Here is a 13,924-nt window from a genome sequence, read left to right as displayed (position 1 = left end):
CATGAACATGAAGTGTGGCTCGTCGAACAGCAAACATTACCATTAACCATTAACCAACGGGCGACAATCCGATGCGTTTAGTAAATCAAACCGTTAATTACTTGATTTGGTAAGCGGTTTCCCAATGCCTCTGTTTTTTGTTTTTCCTGCTCTTTTTCTGTCCCCCATTTAAACAATTTCTCGCAAATATTTGCACACCTGTCTGCCGCGCAAAAGTGAAATGCGTTTAGAAAGGAAAAGGAAGATCTGTGATCTTCGGACCACTCGCTCCCCAGAAAAGACGTACGGATGGTGCGCTCCATTGCCGGAGACCTTGACTTATTAACACCCAATCGTAGAGACCTGGTATTTTGTTGGATTACGGCTGATGAGTACGCTAACTCCGCCAAGATGTACTAGTATTTTCATTTTTATGACCGTGTCGCAAGCTTAACGCCCTGTTAAGCCGGCTAAATGCAAATGCGGCACATAGTTTGCCGCGAATAAATGGGCTTGATCCGAAACCCCATCTCCGAAGACCTCTCGGAAAATACCCCTTTATTATTCCAACTCACCTTTGTGGGAGCTCGTTAATTGCTCCGCTTTGGCTGGGTTACAGTTTGTGGAGCGTCTTCCAATTGCGCGCAACTCTTGAGGGTGGCGCAATTTTCGGCCCCTTTAGGGGGGCCCGGGGTTTTATGGGGTCTTTGGTTTTGGTTTTTGATCTACATGCATGCAGATATACCGTTTGCCCCGAGGCCGAATCTTTTGGCCAAGGCGCTGGCAATGGGCCGCCCCAATCAGTTGCCGTCGATCTCGGCTCATTCTGGCTCATTTTCCCCCACCACGAAATCATTATAGCTACTTATGATTTTATAATATAGTTCTGTTTTATTTTCAAAGGTTATAGAAAATTCCAGTATGTCGTAGTTTAGTTTTGACATTTCTCGTGTTGATACATACACATAAATATTTTTATTAACATCATTAAGCTCATATTTTAAAATATTTAAATATTTTAAATAATTTACATTTTAAAGCCCAATATAAATTCGTGTAAATTCAATTTGCAAATTAGCGTATTTTTCCCTGTGCATGCCAAGCGATGGGAGTTCGGAGTCAACACCTGCTCGCTTTTGTTTTTGAGCCAACATTTTTCACCGTTTGCCACTTGTGCCGGTGAAATTAATCCGCCTCTGGCATTGGGTAATTAAGCTAATTAGCTGAGACTGGGCTGAAACCCGAAGTGCAGCCCACCCAAAAGCCATGCAAAAGTGAAGCAGAAAGGTTTCTAAGGCCTTTCCCACAGTTGCATCATCTGAAGTCATAAAATCGGCAGATTCTTGTATTGGAACTATGGATTTTTTGCGGCTCAGCATCTGTAGAAAGCTCGTCTTTTATCCGATTTCCTCGGCAACTTGTTGCTGCCAAAACCGCACACACTAACCCAAATTCCCCAATCCCAAGATGCGGACTGCCCCCCGCGAAGGCGTCCATTATTGCAATTAAACTAACAATCGGTAAATGGTAAGATGGGAAAAGAGCAGCTGCATCTGCACCGGTGGCTTTTTGGCTTGGTGGCTTGAAGGCTTGCACTTTCCGCTCGAAGCGGCGAGCGCTTTAACTTGGCCAAAAACAAACAAACATCGGCCATTAGTTGGCTCAATTCAAATCGTCGGGCGGCGGCAACAGCTGCCACTGTCACTGGTACACTTAAATCGGATATTCGAAAAATATATTATGTTATTTATATTTATTTACTATTATAATAATAATAATGTAATCTTTTGGAAACCAAAAATTTTTAACTAGTCCATATACATTGTTGTTGCTTACCATTGGTAGATTGAAAAAAGTGGCTTAGAGTCTAAAATGTCAGTTCTTAGTTATTAACTATAAATGAACCTTATGTAGCTTTACTTATAGGATAAGTCTTGATTACAGATTCCTTTTATCCCTAAATCTCTTGTATAAAAACCAATATATTAAGTTTTGGAATAAATCCTATAAGATCAATTAAAATATTATTAAAAGGGTATGAATATATATGTCTGTATGAATATAAAGTTACTAATCTTAGAAGGAAGGTTCTTAAAAATATTATTTAAAAATTGAACTAGAAAAGTAAGACTTGTTTTGACCCTTATATATCCAGCTTAAGATCATTATTTTGTTCTGTGTATATCTTAACTTGTCCAAAACGCTTCTGCAGAGGAGTTAATCTCGGTGGGTCTTCGTGAGGCTCTTTGGGCCTCTCAGCTGCCTTGATCTGCGCCTTTTGAGCCGACTTGAGCTGAAGGTGCGCACTCTCCCCCTCTCTTTCTGTCTGTCCCTCTCTCTGGGCTCTCTTTCGCTCCCGTTAGTAACCGACTGTCTGTACCGCTTTGGTCATGACATTCGTTCGGTTTCAGTCTGCTCTGGACTTTTACTGCGATCGGTCGTGCTCCGCTCCTCGCGATTTTCCATTTACTACCATACCATACCATTTTCCAATTTCGATTTTCCTCCGCTAGAGGCGCGTGCTTAAACGGTAAACTGTGAGAAGAATCGGGCGTAGTGGCGAAGAGTGAAGAAGACGGGTTGCAGAAGACTGACAGTTTCTTCGCGGAGGCGAGGAATTTCCCGTGGCATTTGCCACACAAATGTTAGACGAGTTAATGAAGTGCAAAAATGTTTGTAGACTGAGTTGTTGCTGCTGCCAAATGAACACGAAGGCGCCGTCAACTTTGTGATTTGCGGTTGCATTCTGCGGAAGATTCAAGCAATCTGAAGACCCCAGAAGAAAGACAGCTCGTAGTTTTTGACCCTGTCGCTTTCGGCAGCAAAGTGAAAATCGCTCGGCAGCCGAGGAAAACTGTGGAGAATCTGCGACTTCTTTGGTGTCAAGTGAGAAGACGACCTGGCGATTCTCCTGCGGATTAGTGGCACACTTACCCACAACCAGCACCGCGGAAAACCATGTAAGTGGCACGAAAACATCTCGTACCCACTGTGTGGGTGTGAATGGAGTCGAGATCGGAGCTACCCAGCGAGTTGAACGCTCCGCAGATAGAAACATTACAAGAAATCTCCACGTATTTAGTGGGAAGCCAAGCGCATAACAACCGACTTTCCTCAATCGGTTGAGCATCATAACTGGGTGTTATTAAGGGGAAGTTAACAAGGGGCTACCTTTAATTGTGTAGTTGATGATCTATCTCCAATTGGTAGTTTCAATGTAATAGTTTATTATATGCTTATGATAACTCCTTAGTTTGTATAATAAGATGCCATAAGAACTGCATTTCCTATCCTTCCTCCAAGAACTAAATTTTTCAAAAAACAAAGTTGTAACTCCTTTTGTTCAGTGAAGTTAAAGACCATTCTATTACTCAAATATGTTGATCAACTAAATGTATAAATATTCAAAGTATTTGGCACACCCAAAGAAAACCAATAGAAATATCTGAAAACCATAATTAAAAGCTCAGAGCCTGTCATGCAAACTGCCCAGTTAATTGCTTTTCTTTTCTAAGCTCTTAATTATTTCCTATAGCGAAGACCATAAAATGATGCTGAATTCTCCCAAATAAAAATGAGAATCCGCGCATAATGAGATACTTTCCTCAAATCGGATGCTTAGTCCCTCATTATGGCTGCTTGGTCAAGGGCTTGTGTCTTCTGAGCTAATTTATGCAGATTTAGAGGCGCGTTTCTAGTTTCTCGGCCACTAGAGAAGATGTTTCCCAGAACTGGAGACTCTGCGGCAGGCGACGCCAATTAGCGAGCCAACTTGCAACTTGGCCATAAAACTCGCGGCTGTTCCTATTCTAATTGAATGAATGGAATTAACCCAGTTTCGGACCCGACTTGTTCCCATCATAATTGAGGTGGTGCTGCTGGCCAAGAGGCAGCCAGAAAAAGTTAATACGAATTAGATTGTTGGGGAAGCTGTCAAACTTTGATGGGTTGGTCGCCAGCCCAAAACCTAAAGTAGGTGAGCTGTATTGTTCGGGGGCCTTAAAAAGCCCGCGGGTGTCTCTCTTTTTTGTTTTAGCCGCAGACTAAATATGCTTTATGATGGAATCAATCAGTATGAGGCGGTATATAGATATGCTAATTTTCGGCCGATCTAGAGATCTGGACATGGGAACTGAATGGGGGCCGATCTTCCCTTTTGTGGAATAGGTGCGAGGAACAGTTAGCGATCGTTCCACAAACGAGTTTCTTTGGCATTCTTTATTCACCATGCAGAACTTGTGCGTTTGTTCTACGACAATAAATTTGCGACGCTTTTTGTCTGGTTTTTGTCGGGATTTTGAGGTCAACTTGATTGGGTCGCTCTCTTTGATTAACGACTAGCGGAATGGACTCGACTGTCTGTCTGTCTGCTGTTCTTCTTGCCCTTTTTTGGCAGTTCCCGTCTGGCGGCTAATTGCCACAGGTACAGGTGTCTGATGGATCCCCAGCATGCCTCAGAATGTTGATCGCCATCAAATCTTAATGACGGCCGCACGCCAGCAATGGCTCCCAGCTCCAACTTCATTCCGAGCTCGTTATGGATACCATTATGACAAAGACTCAAATCGAGGGGGAGCAAAAAAGAAATTGGAGCTGTAGAGTCCGGCAATACTCAGTATTTACTGTAAATCACGGTGCTGTTGAGTCCAGGAAACATACCAGGCAATTCTCAGTTTTAATACACTTCATATATTCTATAGCATAAAGTTTCGGTTATACATTACAGATTTACAAAGATGACCTTGCGAAATCTGGAAGACATTTGCCTTTTAAGTAGCAGTACCAAATTTGTATTTCCAAAATTGCAATACCTGGCTGTTAGAACATTTCCAAACATTCCAGTTATAAACTTCAGGATCCCAAGTATTTCAGATTCAGGTCTCTAATATACCTCTCAAGTCCCCCACAAAATCGGTACCAAGCCGAGCCAGAATAAAAACCCCTCTCGATTGCATGCAGAGCACGGGGTCGGGCAATTAGAAGTTTGTTGGCCTGCGAAACTATCAGAGCCAGCAACTTCATAACGAATTGTTGTAATAACAATAATGGCGAGCCCCGAGAGTTATGTTTGCCTTATGGCCAGCACAGCAAATCATTTCACATCGCCACATTTCTATTTTCGCTGGGTTCATTAAACCAACTGAGACCCGGAGTGTAACTAAAAGCCGCAGCCAAAGATACAAAGATATGAAGATACAGATACAGATGGTATATAGAAAGAGTGGGGATCTCGAGCAGTGGCGACAAGTTTGGCTTCCGTTCTCAGCCCGCTCATTTGTCACCAGCTTACATAACATATTCTCTGGACCCCCTCCCAACTCTTCCGTTTTTTATATCTGAACCCAGCGAAGCGCATCCCAAGTGTCATGGCCACGTTTCTATGGCTTTCCCAGCAGCTCCGCACGATGGCATCTTTCAATTTGTCGCCCGTGTACTCATAATTGTCTGGTAATCTCGGGGCCCTTTCTTTGTGCCCGTCATGTCTGGATTCTCCTCGCCACATGATCTCAGCGAAATGCGGTAACTTTTGTTTATCTCTCGTATTTCGCACACTGCACACATGTGGTGAGAAGAAAGATTGCAACAGATTAGCAGATGATCCTGCACGCTAATTTGGCAACACGTACGCAGATCGGAGAATCCGCTATACGATCGGGGATATGATCTTGTTCCCACAGGGCCACGCCCTCGAGGGGAACATTCTTTCCCAGCCGCTAGAGACACACCCATTCACCAGCTGGTAATGGTTTAGTGGTAACGGAAAGTATTGCCAAAGCGCACTTACTGGGCCTTCAATTAAGGCGTCTACCTGTCCGTTAAGCCGGTTAAGTCGGTAATGCACGACGTCTGACCTTTCCGAGCTGGGTCACTGTCACCTTCGGCTCCAAGTCGGCTTTTAGCTGGAAGTACTATGCCGACGGGGAGTACGACTGCCGTCAGACACTCCAAAAACATTATTAATTGGAGTTTACAACTTAAAACAATTTTTGGTGCACGCAGAAGGGAGTTTTAAGAGGTTTAAGTTAATAATAAACGGTTTTTAAAGTTTATAGGTGCTTCCAAAATGAACTGTATAATTGAAATACAATGTCACATTCTTGTAAGTTATAACATCTTTCAAAGTTCATAATTTTTATGTACGATTTGTTATTGTGTGATCCATTTTGTATCTTTGGGATGGTTAAGACATAGAGTGAGTAACAAATTTTTGTGGTTGTAAAATTGATAGGTATACCTATAGGTATACCTATACTTTAGATTTTTAATTTGGAATGATTTTAAAACATATATTTATAAAGGTTTTCAAACTTAATAATAGTTTTTCCCGGTGCAACCATATGATAGCCACTTACCTAACCGCTGTGGTTGGCTGCCTTTCCGGACTTTTCGGCTTGTTGGTAAACATTAAATGTTCTTCTCTGCTCGATTCTCGATTCTCGGGAAGACAAACATGGTCAGTTCTTTATTTTCGGTTCGGGTTGGTTGCCCCAGTGTCGGATTCCGATTCCCGGCTGCTCCATCTAAGTACTAAGTCACTGGAAAAAGGGGTACTTGCAGGTGCCCCAAAGTTCTAACTCAAATATCTTTAAAAGTTTGTTTATTTATTAGCCCCGCCTAACAGTGCATCACCCACTCCAAAACCAAAAATTTCAATTAAGTGCACTTAGGGCGGGGGTTAAACGGCATTTTCCTGGCCACCTGGGAAATAGCTGGCATTCGAGACATGGCCCCAAGGAAAGTTGCCTTTGTGCGGGGGCCCTAAACATTTTCCTAGTTGTCATAGTTGAATGGTAGTGGTGGAAACTCCCACAACTAACTGACAACTTGTGCGATTGTACATGGATTGTATTATGCACGCATATGGCTAAACTTATGATAAATTATGTTGGCTGGTGTTGTTGCGCCGGTGAAAGTGCCAATTGTTTGTTTGCGCGAATTCTTGCCAAAGAGATTTCCTATTCGTTATTAATTGTGGCATTGTGTCTGCCTGTCTTTCAGTTTTCCAGAGAGCCCTCCCTCGAAGTTCGGAGCCCAGACCCCAAACGCATCGTCATGGAGCCCACGCCCACACCCAATATGCTGTAAGCAGTCCCACTGAACTCGCATCTAAAACTCCGCATCCGCATCTGAATTCGCATCTGCATCTCACTGACTTCGCATCTGCATCTGTACAAAAAGCCATTCCATTAACCCACAAGCGAGTAACCCGAGTAATCTGCATCTCCAAACGCCTCCAGGAAGCAATTGCTGCTGAAGAACCACCAGGACGCCATTCTGCAGCTCCAGGGGAATTCTCCGTCGCCTCATCTGACCTTCGGTGCCGCTTCGATGGCGGACAGCAGGGAACGGATCCGCGGACCTTCCCGTGATGGCCGGGAGTTCCTGACCAGTCCGCGGCAGGTCCTTCGCCGTCTGATGCTCCTTTCGGAGGGCAGACAGTACAGGGAGGCCGCCGGCGTGGTGGGCAGACTGGGTCCCTCAGTCCTGAGATCGGTCATCGCCGAACTCCCGCTGGATCTGCTGCTGGAGCACCTGCCTCACAGTGCCTACCTGCTGGAGTCATTCTTCACCAGGTGAGTGGTCATAGAACCTTAACCATACTATTTTAAGTACCTATAAGTACCCATAAGTATTATGAACTAAGCAGATCAATTGCAAATAATACTATAAGTGGGTTTCTTTTTGGGGGTATTTTATAAAATGTATACCCTAATCTCCACTTTCTATCCAGACTAACCACCTTGAACACCACTCCCAAGCCGGAGGTGCCCAGTGAAACGGTGGCTTGGCAACTGGTGCGTTTGTTTGCGAATCCCCACGAATCCGGACTCCGGCAGAGATGCACCCGACTCCTGCAGGCCTTGGCCCAGTACGAACCAGCTCTCCGGCAAACGGTGAGGGACAGGAGGCGCAGCTTCGACAATGCTGTCCAGGGCCTCGGAGTCCATGGACTCACCACCGATGCCTCGGGACAGCTGATTTCCCTGCACGTGGCCCTGAAAACAGAGCTGCAACGCCATGTGGACACCTACAAGATGGCCATCCACAAGCTGGAGGAGCTGAGCATGGTGACGGTCAACCAGGACCCCGCCCACTCCTCCCACCAACGCCTGCTGGCCATCAACTACGGGGACATTCAGCAGCGACTGATCGACAACAAGACCCTGCTCACCATGCTGGACAAGCCGGCTCTGAAGCAGCTGGCCACGCTGGTGGAGAACCTGAGCACGCGGGTGGAGAACGACAAGGAGGTGCTGACCTGCGTGGGTCAGGTGCGTCGACTGGACTCCCAGGCGCTCGTGGAGAAGCGTCCCGCCGCCGGCCTGCTGATGAACTTCTCCCGCGGCTGCGAGGTGGTGCTCCACATGATGGGTCCCGAGGGAGGTCCTCCGGGCTCCGCGCTGTCCATGGGCAAGGCCACGCCCCCCGGCGGAGCCAGCACGAGCAGCTGCAGCGATGGTTACCACTCGGATGACTCCGGCAGCGATGACGGCAGGTGAGGATTTGTTTATATTCTATGTATTTGTAAATAAGCTATTAAACTACTAGTGAAAGAGTAACCTCATTGATAAAGCAGTGGTCGACCATGGGCTACAAATTTTCACTGCCGTCGCTCTGCCAGCACACCCACAGTATAGAAAGAAATGTGTTGCTGAGCAAGTCAGCATAATTTTATAACACTCAAGGCAACAAAAGGCAGATATAGCCACAAAAGAAAGATGTCTCCCCAGTATACATTCCTAAACATATTAAGGTTATGTCCAGCGCTCGATTCTAACACTTGACCGAGTTCCAATAAGGTGTAACACCCACATTACAATCTCAGTCAAATCAGATCGAGACCGCTTCCAACTCTCACTTGCCCACGTCCCATACCCAGTTGCCCATCTCCCATTTAAGTTTATATTTCTATTTCTAATTCCATTTCTATTTCTTCACAGCGAAATGGTGTCGCTTTATAGGAATCTCTACGTCGAGAACCGAGCGGACGCCTTGGAGGCGTTGGACAGTCTTCCGCAGATAAAACACGCGCACAGCCTCAAGGGGAAGATACTCTTCTCGATGATTGTGGTGAGTCTCGAGTACCCAACATATGTACCTGCTTTGGGATCAGTTGTAGATTGCCGCTGGAAGATATGTCCGAACAATCAATAATGACTTGTTAAAGAGGCCAAACAAATTTCGAGATTAACTCAATCGGGAGAAATTATGGCCAGTTGCGGGTCAGACAATGTTTTCACTTTTTTGGGGGGAACTAAATAAATTTATAGTTGAAAGTGTTTTGTTGAATATTTTTAAAAATAATTACAACATTTTTATAATTTAAGAAAACCGAAAAATAATTACCAATTAAGACAAGCGGAGAAATTGTTGCCAATTGTCAGTCAATGATTCACTTGTCGCTGGAACATAAATCGCCAACAACAGATTTTTATACCCGTTACTCGTAGAGTAAAAGGGTATACTAGATTCGTCGGAAAGTATGTAACAGGCAGAAGGAAGCGTTTCCGACCTTATAAAGTATATATATTCTTGATCAGGATCACTAGCCGAGTCGATCTAGCCATGTCCGTCTGTCCGTCTGTCCGTCTGTCCGTCTGTCCGTCTGTCCGTCTGTCTGTCCGTCCGGATGAACGCTGAGATCTCGGAAACTATGAGAGTTAGGCTATTGAGATTTGGCGTACAGATTCCTGAGCTTCTTACGCAGCGCAAGTTTGTTTCAGTAGACTGCCACGCCCACTCTAACGCCCACAAACCGCCCAAAACTGAAACTCCTACAGTTTTGATGCTAGATAGAAAATTTTAACTGAAATGTATTGTTCTCATCAATACCTATCGATTGACCTAAAAAAAAGTTTGCCACGCCCACTTAAACGCCCACAAACCGCGAAAACCAGTGACGCCCACAATTTGGATGCTAGATGAAAAATTTGAACTGAAATGTATTGGTGTCGTCAATACCTATCGATTGATCCAAAAATAAATTTGCCACGCCCACTCTAACGCCCATAACGCTTAAATCTGTCTACCGCCGGTAGGTGGCGCATTTTAATTTCGCTTTGCTGCTTGCATATCTCCATTTCCCTTTGAGTAACGGGTATCTGATAGTCGAGGTACTCGACTAGAGCGTTCTTCCTTGTTACTTTTATAATTATCCCCTCAGTTTTCACTTGTCAAGACAACACAGAGTTCATTTGTGATGAATGGAGTCAATTTATTATGGGCGTTCGTAATCTTTTAAAGTGCCAATTTCGTGTCAATAACATTTTAACTTTTCTATAGCTTAGAAATCTTTAGATTTTAAAAGAGAAAAACTGTTGTTTTAAGAATGAGGCGATCGCGTTCCTATTGCCATTTAGTAAATCGATAGCGGTCAAAAGTCAAAAGGTACATTTTTCTGAGACCTATTTTTATGCAAATAAATTCTAAGCCCACCCATTAATAAGGTGCCATTCAATAAACAATAGCTACAAACTAGATTAATTATTCTTTTAAGGGGGCTTAAAACTATTTCAAAAATACTGCTAGCACAATGGCTCTCAAACTGTAAGGCCAATTTAGCTGACGAAGATTACTTTCAATTTTCAAGAGCTTGGATGGCCGTCAATTACGAACGAAAACCCGTGGGCTTTGGATGCTTCAGATCCTGTCAGACCGCAGGTTGCGATTGCAAAATATCAATTTGGCCAGATTGAAATCGCGTTAGAGGATGATTAGGCGTTGGAGCAGCGAAAATGTGAGGGAAAGTGGAGCCCCCAGGGTGTCAAAAATTACGTAGGCGCTGGGGATCAAACCTGTAGTAATCGAATCACTTTCGATCGGATATGAGATGAATGACACTTTCTCAGGGAAAAGGCATTTTCAATGCCAAGATCACCACATTAAATTATGGGAAAGATTGTAATCATGCTGGCAATTTGTGCAGATATACTATCTCAAGATATGTTTACCTATGGCTCCAAATATTTTAGGTTCCAATGCTAAAAGCACTTAAAATTTATTTGGTGTTTATTTATTTTATTAAATAGGACCTAAGTATGTGAATGTGACACACGGAATATTTAAAGCAAATTGGTCAAGTTGTTTGTTTTGATTTGACCAAGTAAAGAGCTTTAACAGATGAAGTTATTTCCCTAATATCAAATCATATTTTATTCCTGGGCAGCTGTCTTTCCGCCTTTGCCACGGGATGCGTGAGAGGAAGGTCCTGGAAGTGCGGCGCATCCTGAACTGCCCCCTGGACAGCAGCAGTGAGACCACTCTATCCCTGGACAGATCCGTTCGCCAGCACCTCTTCGAGACCGCCGATAGCTTTCCGCTGGGCGAGATCGAGCGGTCGGTGTTCAACCAGGTGCTCTCCACTCTGCACGAGTACCCCTGCTTGGAGTCCTGCCCCCCACTGACCCACTACGTGAGTGCCTGTGTTCGCCTGGCCTGGCGGATGATCAACCAGAAGGCGCCCTACTACCTGGACATGGACTTTAACTTGGGTTTGTGCTATATTATGTAATTTTTAATCGCTTAATAAACTCAAAACTTAATATATCTCATTTAGGCTTCCTGAGGCCCGAGAAACACGAGCGGCATCCCCAGGCGGACCGGCGATCCGACCTTATAAAAGCCTTCCTTTGGCCCGCCTTGATGCAGAACAACCAGTGCGCCTTCAAGGCGGTGGTGGCCACCTGAGGATCGTCTTAAGTTAACCTCATTTGTACATATACACGCCCCCTCTCTTATGCAATAAAGATTTACCCCCTAACTAAGCGTAACTGATGGGCCGGAGTTTGATGCACTGACTCCGGGTTTTGTTGGTGCAGAGCAGTGGATGTTCCGTGTAGAACTCCACGATTTCAGATGGGGATCCAAAACAGCGTTCTTGGGACTTCTTTTGACCTATGGCATACCGCTGTCTCCTGTCCACTTGCCTTATAAACAGATGGTAGAACTGATCCGCTGCCCAGATGCTCACTATGTAGCGGATGCACTGGTCGGCTGCCTTGAAGGGACGAACCAGGCAGGATCCATCTTCGCGTCCATGGAGCATGCGTTCCGCCGTGGGGCGATCCACCGTGAAGTAGTACTGCTCCTTCTCCACATGCCGCTCCTCGATCTCCGCATAGTTGGCATCCGCATGGTCTTTGGGGAGATTAAATTATTATATCAGTTAGTGGGTTCTCAGAGAAAGAATGCAGAAAGAATGAATCTTTTGTTTCTTAACAGTTTAAAATATCTTATAGCGGGATTGTTATGACATTCTTAGTAGCAGAGTAACATCGATCTACGTTTTGCTTATTTTCCTGTTTGTAATTTAGCTTTATACCAAACACCGCATAGAAATCACTGTTTTCCATAGCAATTTTAACAAAGGTAGAGTTTATCATAATTCCTAACTGATAACTTCTAAGAATTTCCAGTTGCTTACTGTTTTTGTTTATATTTTTACACTATGTGGGTTTGGCTTGGTTTTGGAACCGAGAGATCGGCGAGAACTCACCCACAATGACGTAATCTTGACGGGGCTGCTGATGTGGATCGTCATCGGTGCTGGAAACCCGTTCGGCGACGTCACCTTCCTCGCTGGCCTGCCGCTGGTAGCCGAAGCAGCAGCTACAGCAGATGGGGGACCTCAGTTCCATGAGGTTGTCCAGCAGGCGGCCCAGCAGATTGTGCAGAACCGTCCAGTAGACACGTGCACACCAACAGCACATGGCGCCAATTCCAACAATCGAACCGACTTATCCCCGCGACCTTGGATTCGATGGATCGTTGGGAACGGGACTGGGATCGCCGCTACCGGCGCACATCTTTCGCTATCGAGCTGCGCTGAAGACTGAACACTGAGTAGTGAGCACCCAGAACTAGACATGGGACCACAGCCAGAACCCAGAACTCAGAACCCGAAACTGGAACTGAAACTGAAACTGATCAGAAGCCGAGGCAAACCCGGCTCGTCTGGCGCTGCCTCTTAATTAAAATGTGTTTAATGCGCGCTTATGGGGCAGGGGCTGCAGAAAAGCCCATATGTAAATAAGATATGGATATGACTGGTAAACAAAATTCACAGTGCTGAGGGGAGGCGATGCACAAAGTTGGGGCCCAGGAAGTAACTAGATACTCCAAGTGCTGGGGAATGCAGCCAAGTGCAGATCATTGTAAAAATGTTGGGGCTTTTTACTTAAAATAAAATACTTAAATAAAGTATAATTTGATTGTATATCTTAATCAGTTAACACCCAGTTATTAAAAGTTGTCCATGAGCTACAAAAATTGATATTTTAAAAATATTCTCCATAATACTATAAAATATAGAAATTTTTTGTAAGAATATTAACTAAAATTTGTTCGTTTTATTTAATTAAAATACCATTTTGTTTTACAGTGTACAAGCAAGCAGTAAGAATTATTAAACGTTTAGCAGACAAGAATGTTTCTACCCCTCGGTTTCTTTACTGACTGCGGAATTCATTGAGTGTGGCTGCAATTTTCGGCGGGTACATAACCGAGACCGAATGGAGACAAGTGGCCAACATATGATTTTGAAGATCAGGCGCGCCTAAATAATGCACTTAAGACATTCTTTAGCTGAGGCACTTTCTTAATCGATATTACGACAAATGTCACTCGAAAAATTCCTGTTTCTTCCCCTGTTTTTTTTCACAAGGAAATGTCACAATTTTGTTCGAAACAAAGCTAAACCTTGTCCAAATAGGGAATGTCATACCGCGTTAAGCTCGTTAAGAAATTCCCAATCGACTGATCGACTATTTAGATTTCCCAAAATCTACCCAGATGTGATGAATATCGTTAGCTTAGGTTGTGAGCTGATCAAAAGAGTCATTCTTATTGCTCAGGCTCTTTCTATTTCGAAATAACGGCACAAAAACACACAAAAAGGTTCTTGTTTTTGGCAAAAATTTGAAATCCTATTTTTCCACCAAAAAAT

At 44.3% G+C, this 13,924-nt stretch overlaps 2 protein-coding genes across 2 annotated transcripts; one reads left to right on the top strand and one right to left on the bottom strand.

The window, feature by feature from the left end:
• Positions 1–2,382: 2,382 nt before the first annotated feature.
• LOC108016461 (uncharacterized) lies at positions 2,383–11,740 on the top strand. Its single transcript, XM_036819669.3, has 7 exons — positions 2,383–2,939; positions 6,979–7,061; positions 7,218–7,553; positions 7,712–8,476; positions 8,922–9,051; positions 11,147–11,471; positions 11,537–11,740. The coding sequence occupies exons 2-7, from the start codon at positions 7,033–7,035 to the stop codon at positions 11,665–11,667; spliced, it is 1,716 nt and encodes a 571-aa protein (XP_036675564.1). The 5' UTR covers positions 2,383–2,939; positions 6,979–7,032; the 3' UTR covers positions 11,668–11,740.
• Positions 11,473–13,081, bottom strand: LOC108016458 (B-cell linker protein). Its single transcript, XM_017083111.4, has 2 exons — positions 12,476–13,081; positions 11,473–12,117 (listed from the first exon to the last, which is right to left on the bottom strand). The coding sequence occupies exons 1-2, from the start codon at positions 12,687–12,689 to the stop codon at positions 11,741–11,743; spliced, it is 591 nt and encodes a 196-aa protein (XP_016938600.4). The 5' UTR covers positions 12,690–13,081; the 3' UTR covers positions 11,473–11,740.
• Between the last annotated feature and the right edge of the window lie 843 nt (positions 13,082–13,924).

Source organism: Drosophila suzukii, chromosome 3 (assembly GCF_043229965.1).
Source record: "Drosophila suzukii chromosome 3, CBGP_Dsuzu_IsoJpt1.0, whole genome shotgun sequence".
Classification (NCBI taxonomy): Eukaryota; Metazoa; Arthropoda; class Insecta; order Diptera; family Drosophilidae; genus Drosophila; species Drosophila suzukii.
The sequence above is the reverse complement of the archived record's forward strand: the minus strand, read 5'-3'. Positions and strand labels throughout refer to the sequence as shown.

Excerpts from the sequence above, each read along its gene's own strand:
- LOC108016458 (XM_017083111.4), bottom strand. The coding sequence starts at position 12,689 with ATGTGCTGTTGGTGTGCACGTGTCTACTGGACGGTTCTGCACAATCTG. Across the intron at positions 12,118-12,475 it reads TCAAGATTACGTCATTGTGG|ACCATGCGGATGCCAACTAT; the intron begins GTGAGTTCTCGC and ends ATCTCCCCAAAG.
- LOC108016461 (XM_036819669.3), top strand. The coding sequence starts at position 7,033 with ATGGAGCCCACGCCCACACCCAATATGCT. Across the intron at positions 7,554-7,711 it reads CTGGAGTCATTCTTCACCAG|ACTAACCACCTTGAACACCA; the intron begins GTGAGTGGTCAT and ends CTTTCTATCCAG. Across the intron at positions 11,472-11,536 it reads GGACATGGACTTTAACTTGG|GCTTCCTGAGGCCCGAGAAA; the intron begins GTTTGTGCTATA and ends TATCTCATTTAG.